Source organism: Elgaria multicarinata, chromosome 5, assembly GCF_023053635.1.
Source record: "Elgaria multicarinata webbii isolate HBS135686 ecotype San Diego chromosome 5, rElgMul1.1.pri, whole genome shotgun sequence".
NCBI lineage: Eukaryota > Metazoa > Chordata > Lepidosauria > Squamata > Anguidae > Elgaria > Elgaria multicarinata.
This window is the reverse complement of record NC_086175.1, coordinates 88,452,276-88,476,921: the sequence shown is the minus strand read 5'-3', so window position 1 is coordinate 88,476,921 and position 24,646 is coordinate 88,452,276. Positions and strand designations below refer to the sequence as shown.

At 41.6% G+C, this 24,646-nt stretch overlaps 1 protein-coding gene across 3 annotated transcripts in view; it reads right to left on the bottom strand.

Moving 5' to 3' along the window:
- The window catches only part of CADM2 (cell adhesion molecule 2), a 527,339-nt gene that overhangs the window by 55,120 nt on the left and 447,573 nt on the right, over positions 1-24,646 (bottom strand). For 2 of the 3 annotated variants that reach the window (XM_063126769.1, XM_063126770.1), the window contains one exon: positions 6,467-6,583. The exons of the other annotated variant lie outside the window; for it this stretch is intronic. In XM_063126769.1, coding sequence (XP_062982839.1) covers positions 6,467-6,583 — 117 coding nt within the window. The remainder of the gene's footprint in view (positions 1-6,466; positions 6,584-24,646) is intronic. 3 annotated transcript variants of the gene reach the window in all.

Sequence of the window (24,646 nt, the reverse complement as noted above, 5' to 3'; positions counted from 1 at the left end):
AAACTGTATGGACTCCAAAGCTATATCCAGGTTGGGAATGTCTGCTCCTAGTGGCTGAAGACGTGCTGCAGGCTTCAACCACATGGTCACATTGAAATTAATTAAAATCAATTAATATGAAATAATTCAAGCAATTGAAGGATATAACTTGTTCAAAAAGAACAGAAGAAATAGAAAGGGAGGTGAAGTTGCACTATATGTTAAAAATACCTATCCCTGCACAGAAATACAGGCAGATCAGACTGGGAGCCCCATCGAGAGCATCTGGATTAAAATAAATGGGGCACGGAATAAAAGGAACATGATAATCGGAGTCTACTACCGACCACCCAATCAAGAAGACGAGGATGAAACTTTTGAGAAACAAATTGCCAGTGTTTCAAGGAAGTGTGATGTAGTAGTGATGGGGGACTTCAATTACCCTGATATCTGTTGGGAGACCAATACTGCCAAAAGAGGCCCTTCCAAGAAATTCCTGACATGTGTGGGTGATAACTTTCTCCTACAGAAAGTGGAGGAAGGAACTAGAGGATTGGCAATCCTTGACTTGATATTGACCAATAGTGATGACTTAGTGGATAAAGTGGCAGTTACGGGAACTCTGGGAGAAAGTGACCACATCATACTTGAATTTTTAATTATGGAGACAAAAGTTGAGTGTAGCCATACACGTACTCTGGATTTTAGAAAAGCTGATTTTAATAAACTCAGAACTATGATAAGTAAGGTCCCGTGGCAAGTGAGCCTGATGAGAAAAGAAGTGCAGGATGGGTGGGAGTATTTAAAAAAGGAAATTTTAAAGGCACAGTTACAAACAATTCCAACAAGGAGAAAAGATAGAAGACAACAGAGGAAACCAATGTGGCTCCACAAAAAGCTTAGAGATGACCTGAAAACAAAAAGGGATACATATAGGAAGTGGAAGGAAGGCCAGGCTACAAAAGAAGAGTACAGACAGGTGGCGCAGAAGTGCCGAAATGGCGTCAGGAAGGCTAAAGCTCAGAATGAGCTGAGATTAGCGAGGGATGCTAAAAGCAATAAAAAGGCTTTCTTCAGATACGTGAGTAGTAAAAGACAGTTGAACTGACAGCCTTGCTTCTTAAAAGACTGGTTACTAGGACCAGTCAAATTGGCAGCTGCTTCCCCCTCCCCTGGGCACGTCCCCCTATTGCTGGTAAAAGACAGATATAGCCTTTTTTAAAAAGTTCTTCTTGTTGTTTATTCAGCAACACTGCTGCTTTTAATTCCACCCCTCCTTCGTTTATTTATTTATTTATTTATTTATTCCATTTTATATGCATTACTGGCTTATCCTTGGCTCACTTCCTTATGCCCCAGAAATGTCTGCTGCCTGCCTGCCTTCCCTCTCTCCTCTCCTGCCCACCTCGCAGGGATGTTGTGTGTGTCTGGCTTTGACTCAGGGGAGAAGTCCTTCCTGCGCTCACTTGGAGTTTTGGAAGTTCCAAATCCATTTTTCAAGAGTGGAAGAAGATTCATATTAGGTTGATGATCTCTACTCCCCAATTCATGGCATGTTGGGATTTCCTTTGAAATGGCCCCATTGAGATGTCTGCAGGTTTAAGCCCCGCCAAAAAACAGGGGATGATGGGACTGCCTTGAGTCTGGGCGTGTGTGTGTATCCCTGGATAAGCTATCATGGTGGCGAGTTTGAGGTTTCTGACGTGCAAATTGACGGAGCTATGGAAAGGGGTGTGAATGGGGTGCCCGATTTTCACAAATTCCCCAAAAATCAGGGGATGATGGGATTGGCTTGAAACTTGGCGTGCGTATGTATACCTCCATGAGGTGTCATGGTGCCAAACTTGAGGTTTCTAACTTTCACAGAAAAAAAGTTGTATACTTTTTTAGTTTAATGCAAGCCTATGGGGGGGGGGAAACGGAACTCCGATCCGGATCCAGAGCTCCGCTGCGGAGCGGAGCGGACATGGGCGAAGCGGGGGCGGAGCGAAGCGGGCCGATCCGAAAATTGCGGATCTGGAAGTGAAGCGGAGCGGGGGGTCCGTGCACACCCCTAGTTTATATATCATAATTCTCTCTCTCTCTCTCTCTCTTTCTTTTAAGCAGTTTGGCTAAAACTCTATCTGAATGCAAGCACATTAAGCCTGCACTTGTAATCTCTTAAACCTCAGTCAATGGTCTTCAATCAAACACCCTGGATTGGATCCAGATATTCACCTGTGGAAAGGGATGGGCAGAAACTTTCTTTCCAGCGTCCCTCTCCCGGTCAGTTCCTGAGCACCCTCTCCATACAAATGCACCATTGAGGGCAGAGATGGACAAATGGCAGTTTTGCTTTCTCCCACATTCACAGGTTGTTTCCCCCTCAATAAATTATTTTAAAAAACTGAATTGAACAAAAAAAATGCCCATCTGCACAGGAAAATTCAATTGGTATAGCAATTCTAAGCACGGAGAGGACCATATGTACCTGGCTGCCATATAGCTGTTAAAGATGAAGAGCCTGCCAGAAAAAAAGAGATGGCTACCCTAATTAAGCACTGCAAATATGGATGAACGTACAAGAATTCAAACCCAGATTTTTAAGAGCTAGCCTCTTAAAGACCTGGATTTGTATGGGAAAAAAATCTGTCAGTTTTGTTTTCTCCCACATTAAAAAAATAATAAACACAAGATTTTTCCTTCTCATTTATGAAGACACCTGCAAATTTTGGGTGAATTTTTATCAAAAATTGAACTGAGCAAAATTCTTATCTATCCCAAGCTGAGAGTGGGGAAACCAACTGAGTAGAGTGGGCTGTGGATCAGGCAGCTGTGAGGGAAGGGGGAGTACCTTCAGCTCTACTCACACAATTGCCTTCACCCAATTTTCCACAATCTTTCCTTAGACCCCCATGCATGGCCCACTCCGATGAGGAGGCTCCCCGACCTTTAAGAGAGCATGGAGGGGGGCGCTCAGGGTCTTGCAAGGAGAACAGGCAGAAAGGCCTGCTTCTGACCACCCCTTTACCAAGCCAGATATTTGGATCCAACCCATTGGATTCAAGGGTGATTTTCCAACCATGAGAAAATATAGTTTTGGAGATATAGCATAAAAAATATGGCACAACAGGACACATACTATATTGTTATTACTATCTTAAGACTGAGGTCCTCAACTGGCAAGATATCACAGGAACTTGAATTCAGCCCCTGGCTTCAAAGTTTCCATATGATATATACAACTAAGAGAATCATCTACTGTGTCCCCTCAGTTATCTTGTATGCTACTTTTCTGCTCTTTAAATACATCAGCAATTTCAGAAGTTCTCAAATTATATTTACTCTTTATAAATAAGGAAGGACATTTCCAATTTATCTGATGAAATTAAACTGCTCTGCACAAAATCTGCTAGACTTTTCTTCTGGAAAGTTCCAGGCCCATAGGTTGTATTTCTGTTCCACTCTATAAAAGTGAAGAGTTGGTGTGAAATCTATTAAGTTAAGATGTTTTAAGGACAGACAAAGAACTTGGGGAACTGTTGCAAATGTGAAAAGTTTATGTAACATTTAAGGTTTAGTTTGATAATATTGAATATTTGTGATTTATTTCTAGTTAACATTCCTTATGTACTGCAGATCGACACAAATAATTAGCTAAGTTATCTATGTACCATTCTTCTTTTTTTTTAAAAAAAAATCATTAAAACTATCACGTATGTGACATGGGTCAGATCTACACCTTGTGTCATATCATTACAATCCCATCATATTTCCCAGCAGGAAATAAGATGATGAAAGTGGTATATGTAATGTGTAATATGCCCCAGCGTATATCAGTGCACTTCAGTACCGCAATAAAGCAGTAGTGTAGATCTAGCCTAAGTCCAAGTGTCAGACTACAATTGGACAGATCAAGGTTTAAATTCATACTCAGTAACGAAGGGCCTTGCTAGATGAGGTGTTAGCTCGCTTTGAGGCCTGGTTTCCCTGCTGTGCGTCCACATGATGCACAGGGGAATCTAGCCCCAGGCCGCACTAAAGCCTCCCTTAACGCGCCATAAGCGAAGTCGCTTATGGCATGCCTTTTCCGCAGCCCTGGCCTAAGGCCAGGGCTGTGGAACATCTAGCGACTTCCGTGGCTTTTTGCGGCTACTCGCTTACTCATGAGTAGCCGGGAAAAGCCACGGACTGGGCACAGCGCTCAGCGCTGTGCCCATCGGGCCAGGGGGGGGATCCTGGACCAGCAGGAGAGGGGGATGGCGCAGGGTGACACGGGACGACGCGGGATGGCGCAGGGCGACACGGGACAACGGGGGATAGCGCAGGGCGACACAGGATGACGGGGAGGGAGGGAGGACGCAGGGTGGCACAGGACGACAGGGAGGGAGGGCGCAGGGTGGCACAGGATGACAAGGAGGGAGGGCGCAGGGTGGCACAGGATGACGGGGAGGGCGGGCGGGCGCAGAGTGGCACAGGATGACGGGGAGGGAGGGCAGGCACAGAGTGGCACAGGATGACAGGAAGGGAGGGCGGGCGCAGAGTGGCACAGGATGATGGGGAGGGAGGGCGGGCGCAGGGTGGCACAGGACGACAGGGTGGGAGGGCGGGCGCAGGGTGGCACAGGATGACAGGGTGGGAGGGCGGGTGCAAGGTGGCACAGGATGGCGGGGAGGGAGGGAGGACGCAGGGTGGCACAGGACGTCAGGGAGGGAGGGCGCAGGGTGGCACAGGCGACGGGGAGGGAGGGAGGGTGCAGGGTGGCACAGGATGACAAGGAGGGAGGGTGCAGGGTGGCACAGGATGACGGGGAGGGCGGGCGTGCGCAGAGTGGCCCAGGATGACGGGGTGGGAGGGCGGGCGCAGGGTGGCACAGGGTGACGGGGAGGGAGGGCGGGTGCAGGGTGGCATAGGACGATGGGGAGGGAGGGCGGGCGCAGAGTGGCACAGGATGACGGGGAGGGAGGGAGGGCGCAGGGTGGCACAGGATGACAGGGAGGGCGGGCGGGCGCAGGGTGGCACAGGACGATGGGGAGGGAGGGCGGGCGCAGGGTGGCACAGGACGACAGGGAGGGAGGGCGGGTGCAAGGTGGCACAGGACGACGGGGAGGGAGGGAGGGCGCAGGGTGGCACAGGACGATGAGGAGGGTGGGCAGATGCACGGTGGCACAGGACGACGGGGAGGGAGATGGCAGACGGCGACACAGGGGACGGGACGGGGAGGGAGGGCGGGGAAAGAGTGGGCAGGGGGCAGGGGGCTTAATTCAAAAAAGAGTGGGGGACTTAATTTTTTAAAAAATGCTCTTACCTTCTCCGGAGTCTTCGGGGCGCACGTGGCCCCTTTAACAAAACAAAAAAATGGCTGACGCTGCAGGGCTTCCGGAGTCCCTGCGCGTCGGCCGTCTAGGAGGCGGGGCGGCACGCACTAAAGTTATCGTGCCGTCGCCCCGCCTCCAGGCCAGCTCAGCTGGCCTGGTCTAGCAAGGCCCGAAGCTCACTGAGTGACTAGTCACTACCTCTCAGCTTAACTTAATTCACAGGTTGCTGTGAGGATAAAACCTGATCCGGGGATGGGGTGGGAACCTATATGCTGCCTTGAGTTCCTTGGAATATAAATATAGTAAACAAGTAATGAATAATATATATATGTATGTGTGTATATATACACACAAAATGCACCCTCCTCTGTAACTAAGTAGTTTATTTAGTTGTTGATTACATATTTCAGTGGTTACATTGATCTATCAGTATGCATCTTTAATTACAAAATATATGAAGTACTCATTGGGTACTGGTTGGTGGTGGGGAAGTGCTACTTTCCTTCACTGATGTCACTAATGTAGCTTTTGCATAGTGCAGTTAGAACTCAAATGTGCGTGGGGGGTGCGTGCCTTTTCCCAAAAACTTTTATCCTCCCTGGGTAACAATTTTCTAATAAAAGAAGCATTACTTTTCAAAATGTAATCTCAATTCTCCACTGCTACTGAGGAACAACTGCAGATTTCCAAGGCAATAAAACTATTGTCTGAGAGGCCTATCATTCGGTTCCAGAAGAAAACAGAATTATTGAGAAATTACACTATAAACATTGATAAAACAGTTGTAAATAAATATTTGGTTAAATCCAAATCTCATACACATTCACAACATATTAGCAACAGAAAGCAAAACTATCCTCTTAAGAGATAATGTTAATTTAAAATTAAGTAGGTTTGCTTCTAACACAAGTTTAATATGATAAACTTAAAGGAAGCAATTACTTATAAAAGCAGTTAAAACACCCACAAGCATTCATAACTGACATTAGACAAAAATGTGCTGTTAAAGCATTCACAACGATGTTAATTGCTGACAATTAAATTGGACTTCTTATTTAATATACATCTGAACTTAAATTTGCAATATTCACATTCTCCCTTTAGCATTTTGATCATACTTAGTGCTTTTATATCTGTGGTTGCCTATTTATATTGTGATTTGCAGGCCATAACAAAGAAGCATACTGTACCTCGGGTGTTGATGGCTGTTGCCGGTGGGCCTGTGCTTGTTAAGGCTACAGTGGTTGTGACTGTTGCAGTGGTAAGGGAGGGGATGACAGTGGTGGGAAGCAAAATGTTGGAAACATCTGGTGAGTGGAAAAAAATATAAAATAAAATCATATCATGCAAACAGAGAAGCAGCATAACAATGACTCAATTTGTAAATACACACATGTAGAAAATGTATAAATTAAAACATGCTGAGCACAAACCAACAAGGTACAGTAGTATACTTTGAAATTCTTGACATTAGATCACTCTCTCTTTTTTCTTTTAATGTTTCAACAGAAACAGACAGAATTTTAAATGAAAAAAGGAGTGTTCAAATGATCACGTTTCCACAGAAGAGGAGAGTGAATCTGCAAAGTGACAAGAATCTTTCTCTTCACTAAGCCATTTTAAATGCCTCATACAGTAATGAAGCAAATATAGATGAAGCAACATGCCGTGTCAGCGTGGGAGATGATAACACAACACCGTCATGCTAAAATAAACACATGTGTTAACAGATGGCTGTATGTTAAAACACCTACTTTCAGACAGACTCAATGAAAGAAAATGGGGGCAAATGGCTACTAACTCTAAAAGCTGCTTTATTTGATTTCCTTGTCGTCTTCCACATTTTTGTTACAGATACAGTCGTCTGCCAAGATCCAGAGCAGAGAACACTTCAAAACAACTTTTCTCCGAGAAGAGTCACTACCATTCAACAGCCATTGTGAAGATTAGTTACTTAACATAAAAGCAATAGTTTATTAACTTTAAACGTACAATTTGGGGACCACTTGTAGGTACTAGTCATACTAACGTTCTTGCTAATTGCAAGATCCACAGAGGAATCTCACCATTAGAAAACACAAGCAACATCAGTTTTTAGGTTATATTCTAAATTAAGAAAGTGCTGCTACACACCAAGCTAAAGGCATTGCTGCTAAATCACATCATAAATCCCCCTGCAGCAAAATCTTTTTGTGATTTTAATATATAGAAGACAATAAACAGAGAAGCAGAGAGGGGGGAACACTCTAAAACCCGCACTGCCTAGAGCACTGAACGTTGCTTTGTCTAGGAAAGCACTGAAAGCAAGAAAAGAGGAGACACAGAGGAAAACAACTTCAAATATTCTGAAACTCAGAGTTAAACACATAGGATCTTAGGAAGCTGGTTTAACACACACAGTTAGAAACACCATTACTTCCGTAGTGGCTAATAGTGATGTCTATGAAACAAGGTACAACAGATTATGGTAACACAATCAGAATAAAAGTGTTTATTTTCTGTGAAAACCAATATCGTATACTATTCTCCCTTTCTAGAGAAGAAAAGGAAAAATAAATTCAGGTAGCATCACAAATGAGGCATTGAGAACTTCAAACTGCTGAGTTCTAAAGGGAAACATTTTAAGCACGCCTTCCATTCACAACTAATTAGTCTGCTAAAGTTTTGAATTTACGTGTATTCCTAATTTTCAAGCATGACTGATTGACCAGGTTTGTATGATTCATCACAGCCCACTGTGGCTTACTTAAGTCATGGTGGGTTGCAGTGTGTGCTGGGTGGCTTTTGAATATTCAAGCCATGAACATGGGTTGTTGTGTCATCTGAACCCAGTGAGGTTATTGACAAGTTTAAGAAACCACTCAGAACCCATAGGCTGTTTTAGGGTTGAGGGTCGTTTGTTAATCATGCCAACAACCTACTATCGTTAGGTTCAGACAAGACAAGCTGCATTCACTCGATCGTGCAAACAAGCCCATTGTATTGCTATTTTAGAAGGATCCCTGTCTTTCCTTTAGCTAACACACATGAGTTACCTCAAACTTTCAGATTCACGTTTTCTTTTAATAATAGCAGACAGTATTACTCTCTCTTGAGTCTATCCTTGCAATTCTTCCCACAGCAAAACATCTATATAATCAATGCTTTCATCTTTGGCATACTGATGTTTACATCTGTTCTTCAATAATAGATATTCCCTGACCAGCAAAATTAAGACAGGCTTTTCAAGAATCTAATGTTGCCACATTAATCACAAGGACAAACTGCAGCAGCGCCTGGAGTGCAACTGCCATGACTATTAAACAGAGTTGACATTAGTCAACACTGTTAATGAATGATCATGTTTTTAAAAATGGCTTGTGCATCATTTTATATTGTTTTAGAGGGAGGATAATTTATTTTGAATTCTGGCTATGCTAGAGTTCATAGAACAAGAAAACAAAGGCCACCTCAAACAATAGATATATATAGACTCCAGGTGTCACCATTCAACTAAGTCAGTAGCATTTTTAGAACCTTGCTGTATGCTATGCCCACCTACCTATTGTCCCAATACTAAAGAAGCAGCTATCTTTCTTCTTTTCAGATCTTCCTTCCCTCCTTTTCTCTTCTTTCTTTCATATAACCAAGCAACAGCTATAAAGCTGAAAATCAGCATAAGCATGGGGGGGGAGGGCTGCCTATTGCACTCTAAACCCCTATTATTTTGATTTTTTTTTTAAATCACCTGATAAATGATCATTGTTGATCAAGTAACTATGTGAAGATAAGAACATAAGAAGAGCCAAGCTGGATCAGACTACGGGTCCATCTAGTCCAGCATTCTGTTCACCAGTGGCCAAGCAGTTGTCCACGGGAAACCCATAAGCAGGACAATGAGTGCAACAACACCCTCCCACTCATGTTCCCTAGCAATTGGTGTATAAAGGCACACTGCTCTGATACTAGGGGCAGCATATAGCCATCAGGACTAGTGGTCATTGTTGGTCTTCTCCTCCAGGAATTTGTTCAACCCCCTTTTAAAGCTATCCAATTGGTAGCCAAAACTTCATCTCGTGGAAGTGAATTCCATGGTTTAACTATGCACTGTGTGAAGTTCTTCCTTTTATCTGTGCTGAATCTCCCACCAATCAGCTTTATGGATTCTAGCATTATGAGAAAGGGAGAAAAATGTCTCCCTATCCACTTTCTTCATACCATGCCTCATTTTGTACACCTCTATCATCTCTCCCTTAAATCACCTTTTCTCCAAGATAAAGAATCCCAGATATTGTAACTTTTCCTCACAGGGGAGTTGCTCCATCCTCTTGATCATTGTATATTCGAAGTGTAGTTGCACCGTAGGTTTGTATTAGAGGCACTTGCTTTTATACCCTCTGAACTTCCTTCCCCAAAAGTTCAGTGTTAAATGCAAATATGATGCTCCCTCTGCTTCTGGGGGAGAAATGCTGTAACATCAAGGGTGAGCTATTCCACCTGCTCCCCTCCCCCAGCCACCTGGAGACTTTAAAGCAAGGCTGGAGCTGAAGGCTTCCCCCCCCTTAATCTGGTTTGTTTTGCTGTACATGTATATTTAGTATATTTTGAATATTATTTTGATATTGTTGATTTGTACATTGTTAAATATTGTTGTAGTTTTTAATTTTTGTAAACCGCCCAGAGAGCTTCGGCTATTGGGCGGTATAAAAATGCAATACATGAAATAAATGAAATGAAATGAAATGCAAATGTGATGCTTTTACTATTGGCCAATTCTTTCTGGCCCTCTGTGCCCACTGAACCTGGGGAAAGTCAGCCTAGGAGCTGCAATTGAGCTTTGACGGGCTGTGGAAAGACACGGAGGAAGTGTTTAGGAAGGGGAACTGCTTAATCCTTCCTTCTAGCCTTTTTTCTGAATTTATTGATAAACTCTGTGAACATGAACATTAAAAATGAAATAGCATCTTCTTCTTCCATTGTAATGTTAAGATGTGCTTTATTATTATTATTATTATTATTATTATTATTATTATTATTATTTATTTATTTATTTATATAGCACCATCAATGTACATGGTGCTGTACAGAGTAAAACAGTAAATAGCAAGACCCTGCCGCATAGGCTTACAATCTAATAAAATCATAGTAAAACAATAAGGAGGGGAAGAGAATGCAAACAGGTACAGGGTAAGGTAAGCAGGCACAGGGTAGGGAAAACTTGTTTTGTAAAGTGGGCGCCTGAAATGAGTAGGAGGAATGGAGAAACTAAGAGTGGAATTTAGCAGAGGGAAAGGATTGCGGACTACGTGCTTTTACTGAAAATCACATAGAAGGATGCGCTCAGTGGCATCCTGGTTATGAATTCTATGGGTGGGGCTAGGCAAGAGATTGCAGTTGTTCAGCAGCAAAGGAAAAGCACTCTGCATGTTCTTAGAGGTAATTTTCTTCACATATGTCTGTTTTACGTTTTTAAGGTTTTAAATTTTGTATATTGTTCTTAGTGTTTCTTTTGGAAACTGCCCAGAGAGCTTCGGCTATGGGGTGGTATAGTAATGGAAATAATAATAATAATAATAATAATAATAATAATAATAATAATAATAACAACAACAAAACCAGGTTCAATAGACAGGAAATTCCTGAATCATAAAACACAGCATGACTTGGCAAAGCCCATCACCACCACAAGTGAGAAAAGAGAAATGATGATGATGATGATGATGATGATGATAATAATAATAATAATAATAATAATAATAATGATGTTGGCATTCAGTAGTCCTGATATTGAAAATAAACTTCAGGGTACTAATTAAGTTGGAGTGGAGAGATAAAAGGAGGAGAAAGCTTGCATATATTGTGAAAAAAGAGACTCATTGTTATAAAGTGTTGCTGGACAGAAAGCGAGGGAGAAAACAACAACTGAATTGTTACATGGAGGAAACATGCCAGCAGTGGAGATGGGCTTAGGGCTTAATTTCTAAAGGCAGTGGTGATGTGTGTGTTTTTAATTTGTGTGGGAAATATGCTATTTCTCTGAAAACCCTCCGGGTTAATTCTAAGTGTGTGGGAAAGGGGAGGCTTTAGCGTAGAGGCAAAATCACTCTGCATACGTTCAAAGTGCATATACACATGACCGCAATTTCTGCTTAAGGATTCTCTACCATAGATTCACTAACTTGTCTTGGACTTTGTTACTTATTCAGCTTCAGGGTCTTCAAGCTGTAAAATGCCCATTAAATGATATGAATGCAACATAGTCCATATATGTGTGTGTAGTGTGTGGCTTACCTCACTGTTTTTGTCATCTGGAACCATTGTATTGTTTGCATTTTTAGTCCCTATTGCATGCTTGTAACGCATTTGACTTTAACTATTTTCATCTGTGAAATATTGGAGGAAATGCTTCCAAATAACTGTTCTGCCAATCATTCTGAAGCAAAGAACACAGTGAATTTGTCAGTTGCAGTGTTATACTGCCATCCCAAACTATAACATAGTTTTCTGTAACCCTCTCCCCTGTCAAGGCAATGTGACCCATACGGTCACTTCCTGAAAAGGCAGCTTGCAATGTATACTATAAAACAGGCTGCCACAACCAGGTGCCTACAGATGTTTTGGACTTCAACTCCCATCAGTCACAGAAAGTATGACCAGTGGTTAGGAATGCTAGAAGTTGTAGTCTAAACCATCTAGAGGGCACTAGTTAGGGAAGGCAGCTCTAGAAGGTGGAAAGGACTAGCCAGAGACAATGAGCCAGGAACATCTGCTTGGGCTTTGGGAGCAAGACACATAAGTGACAAATTATCACAGAAAATGTTCCAATATTTCTCTTGTGGGTTATTGGCATTTCTCACAGGAAACTGAGGCCTGGAAGACTTTCTGTTTTCAGACTTGCAAATGGTCTCAATCATCAGAGGGAGGTGTGAAAGCAGCCTAATTCAATGCTTGGCACAGGATTTGGGTCCTCCTTCCCCCTCGTCACAATGAGAATTGTGTATGTTTTATTAAAAGACCCCATAGAACACCATATATGGGGACTAGTGGTGTAATTCCCCCTTGCCATCCTGCATCTTTTTACATCATTGTAACTTCTCTTGCAACCACAGTTGTTTTGGAAGGGATGCTGAGGCCGGGGTTCTGGCTGGCATCTTTTAAGCCGCTGCCGTACGTTTCCTTGAAGTAGGGCTTGATATTATCACGTTATGCTGTTTTAATAGGCTTATAAAAGAATGATGAATGATGCTAGTGCTCTCCCCTATTTCAGTGTTTATTGGGCATGAACCGGGTGATATAGTAGTCCTTAGCGATCCTTAGCATCTAAGGGGAATGCTTCCAGCAAATGAACCCTATTTTAATATGCTCAGAGAGTTAACAAGGTATTTCCACAGTTTCTGTCTAGGGCATGTAAAAAAAATGTTGTGTTTATTGATAAACTCCAGTGATAATATGAATAAAACCAGCCGCTACTATTTTATATATCTCACAGTCATAGGAATATTCCCAGACTTTTGACACATGCTGGTTTCTTATAAGAGCAACAAATGGATATGGCCAATCTAGGATTACTAAATTAATGCCTTTGTTAAACCTCTTGGCTGCAAGCCTTCACCAGCACTCATTTACATCCTACTAAATTTAGTCAGATTTACTGCATGATCCAAAATACGTTTACTTGAAATAAATCCCACCGAGTCGTATGTAGGCTAAGGATTGTGTCCTTAAGCACACACAAATAGGCATAGAATTTCAGCCCTGGTCCCAAATAGTTTGATACAATTAACATGCCTTATTCTGAGATTTCTCATTCATGGTATGACAATGTGGAAAATTGAATATCCTTTAGAGTTCGTAAATTTAATACAGATTTCAGTAGTTAGAACTGCTGTCAATGCCCTGGTACCGCAACTTACGCTAGAAAGTGAAAGAAATATGACAGCAACAGACTTTTGTATTTTATTTTATTTTTGTAATGCAATAGTAAAACATTATAGATGCCAAAGCACTGCATTATGCTGTAAGCAAAACCTAAACCAGCATCGAGGGAAATTTCTCTATACTTGCTGTGGACTATTTATTAGAAGTGCACTTGTCAAAATAACAAATACATTATGATGATATGCACCTGAAACATGTGCGTAATTATAAACAGGTATAGTTCAATGGTAGAGCACATGCTTTGCATGCAGAAGGTTCCAGATTCAATACCTGATATCTTCAATTAGGACATGTCTGAAATCCTGGGAAGCCATTACCAAGTTAGTGTTGTCAGTACTGAACTAGATGGATCTGATGCCTGACTTGGTCTAAAGAGACTTCCAATGTTCCTAAAGTCAGTCTCTGGGACAGACCTGCGCAATGTTAGGCCCAGGGGGCAAATGTGGACCACGCGCTGACTATTTCTCACCCCTGTGGGGATTTCATACTCCTCTTTACAGCCCTTTTGTGTGTGTGTGTGTGGGGGGCATCTATAGCATATGTCTATGAAGCATGTAGATGGGGAAGAGAGAATGACGGTTACTTTTGTGTGTTGTCCCCCTCTCCTTGCATTCAGAAGTTCGTGGTGGAGTTGCCCTGGTGTCAGTTTATATAGCCTGTTGCATCTGGCCAGTGAATCATATTGCATCTGCCTTTGCAACTCCTTTCATCTGTTACTTGTCTGGAAAGTTTGCAGATGTTACCAAATGTCCTATGTTCTACCTTCCAGCAGGTTTGACATTAAATACATTTGCTTTGCATAGACTGTTTCTATTTAAAGTCTCCCCAAAACAAATGTGTTTAGTGTCAAATCCACTTTAGAGTAGAAAACAGGAAGAGTGTTTGCGCAAAGGGAGCTAAAGAGAAGCTATTAAACATTTACCCCCGAAACCTGTGCTAAGCTTTGATTAAGATGAAAGCATTAGAAAAGTACATTAGTTGCGAAATATCATTCACACAGCCTTTCACAATAAAATATCTCCAATTTAAATCCCTTGTTTTCTAAAAGGGTTCTGTGTATCTTTGTTAGATAAGGGTGTATACGTCTTATTTAAACACCCTTCCCCCTTACCAATTCAGCAGAGAGTAACATCAACTCAGTGCCAAAGTTCCCTCTTCACACAGACACCAAATGTTTGGAGGGAGAAGTAGGGCAGCCCCTGCTGGCCATGTCACCTAGTGGCTATGCAGCTGCAACAGCATGGCCAGTAACTGGCTAGAAGTAATACTTCTGCTTACCCTCCCCCCCTCCCACATTTGGTATGTGTATGTGGGAGAGGGAAGATAATACAATACATAGTCTTACAATACATGTAATTCAGGTTCTAAGAATTGTTTTTTTAAAAAAATAAAAACAGGAATCGGAGTGATACTTTAAGAGAAAACACATTAACTCCCCATACGCAAAAACTTCAGTCCATATATTAATATGGAGCACAAATGTTTGTTCACTTAGATTTGACCCCTAAATATTATCTGATTGAGTTTGGATCGGTCTCAAATTAAAACTGCCAACGCCTAGAGTTGCAAAATAATAATAATCATACCCCTGAAAATAAATTGACAGCTTTACAGTTGATTGTTAAAGTTTTTAAATAATTTGTATCATGAAGCTGAATACAACATGTTTTGAGAACCAACCCAAAAGACTTTTAGACCTAAAACAATTTCAGCAGGTGGTTGGTGCACAATTTTAGACACTCTTGAGCAAGGCTGATTATCTATATCCAATTCAGACTTTGTTCAAGCTTGTTTTCAGCAGTGAAACTACCTAGGTCACCCTGATGGCTAGCCATTGCTGGGAGAAGAATGGCGGTGGGGGCAGTGGGAGGGTATGACAACGCTAATTTTCCCGGACCTTTCAGTGGTTTTCAAATACCATTGATCCTGGTATACTGGACTGTCTGGGCTTAGTTAGTCCATTGGTCCATCCAGACCAGTATTCTCTAAACTAGCCTTCTTCAACTTGGTACCCTACAGATGTTTTGGACTACAGCTCCCATTGGCCCCAACTAGCATGGCCAATGGCAGGAATGTGGTACTCTCCAAAACATCTGGAAAGTAGCAGGATGGGGAATGCTGGTCTACTCACTGGAAGCAATAGCTGTCTAGGGTTTCAGCAGGAGTCCTTATCAGCACTACCTGGAGACAAAGGCTTATGCATTTATTTGGCCCTGTGGAGAACCACACTAGCATACCACCATGAAACAAAATGGTGTAAGACGAACTTCCATTCAAAATAATCTTACAATGTGAGACTATATGTTTGCTATAAAATGGCAGTTAGAGGTAATGCACCTACCAGCTATTTCAACCCTGTTTTAAATGCTAGAACTCAGCATTTAAATCCACAGCTGATAGTTGATTATTATTGCAGAATTGAACGAGATCATTTAAACATTATTAGAAATCAATAGTCATACTTAAAAGTTGAAAGCTGTGGGTCATAGTGAAATCATGAGCTCTTGAGAGAACTGCATTAATAGGATTTATTACTCAATGCATATAGTTTTGTTCTTGAAAAGTAATACATTACGACTATATGAAACACAATGGTGTAAGACGAACACACATACACACACACACACACTATTGATGTTAAGTTTAATAGAAAAACTATGGCTTGGATCCTAAAAATTGTAAAAAGAGCTCCACTCACAGAATGGGACTGACCCATCTCCTCCTTCCTACTGCAGGCCTCTGTGTCTCACCTAGCTATTTGTGCACCTTGGGAGATCCGTTACTCTAGAACATTCTTCATTCCAGCACAGGGTCTGCCTGCTGCTGGGAGGAGGGAGCGGATGGAATTGGTAGAAATTAGAGATGGCCTCCTGGACAAGTGGAAATATTTTCCTTGCAGGCTATGCTTTTACATTTTGGTGGGCTCCTAATACAAAGCTTATTGCTATCAAAATATAAAATCAAGGTAGTAGTTGTTTATTTGTTGTTTCAACAATCATGGTCATATCAACTTTACAGATGCAATACAGATGCAAAACTCTATAATGCAAAGAAGTAAAATACAAAAATATTCAAATTGAAATATTCAAATTTAAGACTATCCCTCTAGATGCTTGGCCATCTCTCATTCAATTTCTCCTTATGTAAAAGTGTGAACATAAGTTGCAGATGCCTGCTAAAGTAATCCTGCACTTGTGCTGGTTCTTAAAAAAAAATCTACCAGGAAAGCAACACATCAGTTGGACAATAGCATCTCTAAGCAATATGCAGGGCTTGACCCCGCTCTGAATTGAAATGAATCAATTTCCAGATGCTCTTCCCACACATTTTCTACACTGTGTAGCTCATTGACCCATAACACCCGCATATCCTTTGGTGAAAGGAGGCAGTGGTTCATCCAGAGTGCAGTAGCCTACCATGCTACCCAGTACTTCCATAGATGGGGTGCTGCTGCTGTATATAATCAAAACAACATATAAAGTATTTGAGAAGGAGACAGATGAACTGTAGTGCTTTCCCCTCAGAATATTCTTCCAGCAAATGAGGAAATGACAACTGGACATTTCAAAGCAAAAGGGGAACAGGTGTCGCGATATCTAGTGACAGTACAAAGATAGATGTTTTATTTAATTTATGAGTAATGTCAGAAATCTGAAGACAGAAAAAGCTCTAAGCCCACATAATAACTTACTGTCAGATTAAGCAAAACCCAAAAGGGAATTTATGGTTTTGATTTGAAAAAGAGCTTTAATACCAACAGAAATAGCAAGTTTCCAGGCATTAAAAACTCCCAAGAGGGGGATGGGAAACATGGCATTTTCTCTCCTTTTACTTCCCTTTCATGCCCCAAGCTTCTGGCTCCATGGAGCTGGATATAGGGACAGATGCTGCAGTCCCTCTACTGAAGTTCAGAAGCAGCCAGATTGAGTGGAGGGCCTGGTGCAGCAGGTCTACTTGGGCTTGGCTCCACCAGCTTTGGGAATGGCCATTGCCTTGCTTCAAGAGCTGGCAAGTATCTTAGATCTCCAGGCATGATTTTGTAAAGCCAGCTCCAGGAAGAGCAGCTGCCAACCCTCTGTTAAAAAATGGGAAATCCCTGGCTGTAGCAGAGAGGTGCCGCAATATCCCTGGGATCAGCACCTGGGACAGCTACCAGTGCATTCCCCACAGGAATCACTGTCCCCAACGCTGAGTGTGGGAAGATCTCAGCAGCCCAGCCAAAATATATTTCAAGGAGAGAGAGAGAGAGAGAGAGAGAGAGAGAGAGAGAGCACATCATGTGATTTAACTCCGAGCCATGGCTGGCTTTAGAAATTACGGCAGCATGCTGCTGTCTAGTGCCAAATGAGTGACCAAATGCAGACTCTCTGCATCTGTAATGCATTGCTTCCTGCCTTCCATTTGCAACAATATGCCTCCCAGTAAGAGACTGAAGGGCCATGAGCTTTAGCAATGGAGAAAATTTCCTAACCCCCCCCGCCCCATCAAACAGCAGTAGATTGGGGAAACAATGGCAGGTGTAAAAAAAAACATGAAAAATTGGAAGATTTTCCCACTCATAAATATTGTTGTGGCCCCCAAATGCTAACATTCACAGAAAAAAAAAACCCTCATGAAATTGTTGTGCAGCACAATTCATAATAGACTTCTGTGGAAGCTGTTCTATCACCTACTCTCCATACATGATACACGCAATGTATGAAGCTAAACCATGAAGCTTAACCTTTTTGGAACAAAGCCAAAGAAACTGATAAAAATGGTTTGGGGGTATTTTACTACCCCAAGCCACATTCAAATATATTTTGAATCTTGGGACATTTTTATCCTATGTCTGTGGTTACAGCAGAAGCACACTTAATCCTGTTTACTTATATCGTGGAGCATTTTTTATCCCAATGGGACATTTTTTATCCTAATACATAAACACTGACTGAAACTAACAAACAAAAACACCTTGATGGTAAAAATCAAGTTTTCCTTGTTGTATTTTTATTTTATTTTTTGTCCCAGCCCCTTTTTGTTTCTAAGAAAATCAAATACTGTATGGGTGCTCAAATCCGCCTCCTTAAGTCAGTTTTGGTTGGAATTTTTTCACCCCATCATGTTATGTTAGCTGGGACAATAAATAAATTCCAAAATGAAAGATTCCAAAATGAATGATTCAGTTGTTGTTTTTAGGTGGCATTTTTGTCCAAGGTGCTTTTTGTATACAGAAAGAAAACTAATAGCTGATTTTGGGGGACATTATTTACTACCCTGCAGGTTACAATCCCCTTGGAGGGCTATATTATAGGGCTACTTCTGTATAAAATCTGCAATAAAAGTGGATTTGGGATAAAATTTACCCCACATTGCTGGATGAGGTTAAATTTGAAAATGTGAAGCAACTGCAATACTGCCATTAATGTACTATGCATTTGATCTATTTATTGAACAACAGTTCTATGGAATCGAAATAGATGATAGGAAAAGCTAAGAGCGAGACACTTCAGATCATGCTGGGGCAAAAGTGCAAGGTGTACATGGCTGCTTCAGATCAATGGAGCCTAAAGCTTTCATATGCAATGGGATTCAAGCGGGGGAGTGGGGGAGTCTGATAAGGGTAATTAAACTGAACTGACCTGAGGGGTGTTTTGTGGGGAATAATTTTGGCTGGAAAACCAAAACAGCTATTGGCTGACAGTGCTTAGATGCAATGGAGGAGTGGTGGTCATCACAGTATTTTAAGACACTGTCAACAGCCCTAGTTCTCAAATGGCATGTGGTTGTTTGTGGAATTTTTAAAAAGGGAAATGAAAGTGGGAGAGGGCTGCAAAGTTAATTTTAAAAACAGCACCAGAGAAGGTGTGATTAACACTTTCCCTTCAGGCTATTTTTATTATCAAAATCCACCTATCCTCCAAGAGTCCCCTTATTTCCCCACCACCACCATGGATGTAAATCAATTAATAATTCACCTGTACCATCCTTGCCCAGCACTGTTACCATCTACTTCACTGCTACCACTGACTCCATTTCCTTAAAAACAACAGCAACCCTAACATGCCATGAGACTGGATAACAACACTGGAGGATGCTGCAGGGCTGACATACATTGCTATCTTGCAGCCTGTCTTCCTCCAGCAATATGGGTATAACACTGGGCTGCTTTACAGGACTGATGCTCTCGCAGTTTCAGCATGCCACTCCCTACATGTGGGCATAATAATGGTGGACTTTATTTAAATGTTTACAAACTCAGAAAAGATTTTTTTTAACGTGAAATAAATTCTGAGTTAGAAAAGCCATAAACCACTATCTTTTCTGTTGGCTTTTATTTTGGAGTAGATACATTTGCTCCCAATAACAGTTACAGTAAAATTCAGGATTTCTCCATGATTTTCTATGAACTGCAATCACTTGTCCACCAGCAAAGTCCAAAACTATGGATTCAAAATGAAATAGGATAGCTTTTCTCTAAATAATGGGTATGCCACTGTGATGTTCTGCTGCCTTATATGTCATAAATATATGCAAAGTTAATGGTTTATATTATGTATAAAGTTCCAGGAAGTAAGTAGGCCTCAATGTACTTACAATTTTTATGCACAGGTTGAGTATGAAAGCAGAAGAGGGGGGGTTGAATGTCTGAATGCTGATTGGATACTGGCAAGGGAGTGCTTGGATTGGCTGTGTGAGAGTGGGAGGAGCTGGAGAAATGTAGCTCTATATAGTCTGGGCTAACAATGTGTGAGTGTGTGGGTTATGACTCTATGAAGATGACAGAGGTAGACACGACATCACAGCTGCTGTACAATTTTTAAAATCTCCAGTGTTCCCTAAATGTCAATCATCGCTATGACTTCACTCATTATTTAACAACACTGAAATATAGGTCCAGGTTTGCTTCTCACATGATGATCGGTCACAATAGTCCCTGCACATTTTGCTTTGTGTTTCTGGTTCTACATGGGCTAGATACTTGTTCTTTTAAAAATGAAAGTTGGTGCAAACAGGCACTGGATGGCATAGCTAGAATCCCAGAAAAACTTGGTCAACCAGGAAATATGACAATCCTGAGAACATAAGCAGTGCCATGCTGCATCAGACCAATGGCCACACAGTGGCCAACCAGCTGTCAACCAGGGACCAACGAAGTAGGACATGGTGCAACAGCATCCTCCCACCTGTGATCCCCAGCAACTGGGGCATACAGGCTTACTGCCTCTGATACTGGAGGTAGCACATAACCATCAGGGCTAGTAGCCATTGATAGCCTTCTCCTCTAGGAACTTATCCAACCCCCTTTTAAAGCCATCCAAATTGGTGGCCATCACTTCATCTTGTGGTAGTGAGTTCCATAATTTAACTACGCACTTTGTGAAGAAGTACCCCCTTTTATTTTTCCTGAATCTCCCACCAATCAGCTTCATGGGATGACCCTGGGTTCTAGTATTTTGAGAGAGGGAGAGAGAAAATTCTCCCTATCCACATCCTGCATACCATGCATCATTTTGTACACCTCTGTCTTCCTTAGCCTCCTTTTTTCCAAGCTAAAAAATCCCAGTTGTTGTAACCTTCCCTCATAGGGGAGATGCTCCAGCCTCTTAATCATTTCAGTTGCCCTTTTCCAGCTCTATAATATCTTTTTTTAGGTGTGGTGAACAGAACTGTATACAGTATTCTAAGTGTGGTTGCACCATAGATTTGTATAAACGCACTATGATAGTGGCAGTTTTATTCTCAATTCCTTTTCTTAAAATGTCTAACATGGAGTTTGCCTTCTTTACATCTGCCACACACTGAGTTGACATTTTTATCGAGCTGTCCACAACCCCAAGATCTCTTTCTCGTCTGGTCTGATCCCATCAGGTTATATTTGAACTTGGTGGTTTTTTTTGCTGCAACATGAATCACCTTACCCTTGCTTATATTGAGCCGCATCTGCCATTTGGATGCCCACTCTCCCAGCTTGGAGAGATCCCTTTGGAGTTCCTCACAATCCCTTTTTGTTTTAACAACCTTAAATAATTTGGTGTCATCGGCAAACTTGGCCACTTCACTGCTCACTCCTAATACTAGATCATTTATGAACAAGTTGAGAAAAAATGGTTCCAATACCAATCCCTGTGGGACCCCACTATTTTCTTCCCTCCATCGGGAGAATTGACCATTTATTCCTAATCTCTGCTTTATGTTCTTTAACCCAGGGGTCCCCAACCCCTGGGCCACGGACTAGGACTGGTCCGTGGCCTGTTAGGAACTGGGCCGCGCAGGTGAGCTGCTTTCATCCACCCACCCCCACCCACCCCAAGCGTACCTGGGCGTGGGGTGCCATCTCGCCTGCCCAGCCGAAGCATAGCCCAGTCGCTGGGGTGGGGTGGGGTGGGGCAGCTTTGGAACGGTGCGCCCAGCTGGAAGCCGCTCTGGGAGAGCAACTTCCGGGTGCGCCGTTCCAAAGCCGCCCACCTGCCCCAGCGTCCTGGCTTCACTTTGGCTGGGCACCCACCCAGCTGAAGCAAAGCCAGGATGCTGGAGGGTGTGTGTGGCTTCCCAAAACCATCCCTTCAACACCCCCCCCCAGTCCATGGAAAAATTGTCTTCCATGAAACCGGTCCCTGGTGCCAAAAAGGTTGGGGACCGCTGCTTTAACCAGTTCCTGATCCATAAGAGGACCTCTCCTTTTATTCCATGACTGCTCAGTTTGTTCAGGAGTCTTTGGTGAGGGACTTTATCAAAAGTATGCCCTTACCAATGGGGCATACTTCTGAGTAAACATGTGTGGGATTGTAATGTAAAAGATTCAGCTTGCTATTTGTCTTCTAGATCAATACAGATGTATTGATTTGAGCTATCATAAGAGAATATCAAACAAAATTTTCCATGCTCATACTGTGGGAGAAAGTGATTTCCCCATAATTTTATTTTTAGACTGTCCCAATTAAAGCATCACTGTGTTCATGTTGTTTGTATAATTAATATGAATAAACACTATGCTTACTCTTAATCTCTAATTATGATAAACTACACATTTTCATTTAAGTCAAGCCTCTGCTTGTGCTAAAGCTGTCTAAATCGCTCCTGAGTTTTGAAGATAACTTTGGAAATTGAGGGAATTAGCAGATAGGGTCCCACTGAGAGAAGTGTTCACAGGAAAGGGAATAAAAGATAGATAGGTGACTCCAAAGTACTCGATAATGAAAGCTGGAAGGAAGAAAAACTGCTGCGATTGAAAATAAGTAAGATCATCATGTGGAAAATGTGTGCAAACATTAAAGCACAAATTAAATAACAAAATATGGGACAGAACTGGTTCTAACTTTCCTGTGTTTTGAGGATGGGGCCTTCCTCTACAGTAAGGCATTTCCTTCATGCTCTGATATTCACATTGGGGGAGGGGATAAAGAAACTAGATAAATCATGCACAGCCCCTCCGATAAATGAATATAATTTCCTTTTAGCTTCATTACGCATCTTCCAAACTACCTCAGACACTAACACTGTATTGAAAACCACTGAAGCTAGAAAGAATCAATGGAAACCCAACCATTATATTTAAATATGTAGTCAGTGGGCAGAGCTAATATAGAGGCATAAGGTGTCCAAGAGATTTGTTTGCTACTAATCATCATGGCTATATATTACCTCCAGTATTGAAGGCTGTATACCTTTGAATACAGTATACTATTATTGCTGGGGAACACAAGCTGGAGGGTGCAATTGCATTTGTGTCCTGTTTGTGGGCCTTCCATTGGCATCTGGTTGGCCACTGTGTGAACAGAATGCTGGATTAGACAGACTTTTGATCTGATCCAAGTGGCCTCTTTTTAGTTTTAGGCATGTTTGTCAGGCGACAGAGTGTACATGGTTTGGGTCCAGGCTACCTGCAGGATTGCCTTCCCCTGTACAATCCACCCCGCACACTCAGGGAAGAATTTACTCCAGTCAACAAAAACAAGGCTGACAACTATTACCCAGAGGATCTTTTCTTCTGCCACTCCCAGATTGTGGAATGGCCTGCTGGGAGAGATTAGTCAACTTAACAGTCTTCCGGAATTTAAGAAAGCCGTAAAGACTGATCTCTTTTGGCAGGCCTACCCAGTTGAATTTTAAGATGACTTTTAATAATGTGCTGCTTTTAATAATGTATTGGTTTTAAATGTTTTAATCAATTATATATATTGTATGGTGTTTGCATTTGTGTTGTACCCTGCCTCGATCCAGAGGGAGAGGCAAGTAACAAATAAAATTATTATTATTATTATTATTATTATTATTATTATTATTATTATTATTATTATTATATATATCCCTTAAATAGATAGGGATGCACAGATTACTGAGAAAACTGGGAACATATTGTAGGATTGAATTTCTTAAAGTTATGATAAAAGTAAAATTATGATGTTTGCCAAAAATGACTCCAAAGACATAAATGGATCTTGAATAATCATTGTATCACACAATGCTCATCATACAAGTATTTGGGTATATATTTCTCAGAGGATCTGGAAGGGACAAAAAAAATATATTGGCTACTTCTAGATTGGCAAAAGCTTGTTATACATTCTTCAAAACATAGGGAGGCCAGTTGGATACTGAGCAATGAAAATGTTGTATCAGCAAAACTTAGCAGATATTCTGTATGGTGAACCTGGAGGTTATACAGAATAAATTTCTAAGAAGTGTTCTAGCCCTTCCTCTTGGCACTCCAGCTACTTTTTTTGTGTTGAAGTGGGACTACTATCAATATCTGTCAGAGTAAATAAGGCTATTTTATTTTATCTGAAATGATTATCTCAAACAGAAGAACAGGGATGGTTGGACTTCTTGGTTAGCAAAATCTGTCTATTTTTCTCATTCATTGCCTCCCTCTCCTCTTAGTGAGTCTGTTAAACTTAGAGATGGGTTATACTTACAGGATGCTAATAAAGATGTTAGAATCATTCAACAAATGGGATTGAGCAGGTGGTAGAATTTTTACAAAGGTGAGTCATCTTTATCTTAATACCTTGACTGCCTTGGAGCTCAGGATGGCATTTACAGAATTTCGCTTCCAGGTTAAGCCTTCTGCATATATGGTGGGAGGTATAGACATGTTCCCGTATTTAATGCCTTTGTTCCACAAATAGATGATATTATTCTATGGATAGATACATAGTCCCAGGAAAGGATTTCACGCACCTTTGCTGGGAAGAATGTCTGATGGAACTTTGGTTCAGCAGATGGGAATACTACTTGTAGATATGGATCTTAACTAATCAAGTAGCCTTATTCACAGTAGTTGCTAAAATGATTAAGGCCTAAAACTGTTACAGTAGATAGTGCACATGACATGATGAACTGAATTTTGTGGCTTGTTCAACCCCCTTTTTTTTCTGTGATGATCTTTTTTTTATGGCTGTGGCAAAATTTTAAGAACCTTCAGTTATATGCAATACAAGAATTACATATTTCTCAGCTTACGCCTCTAC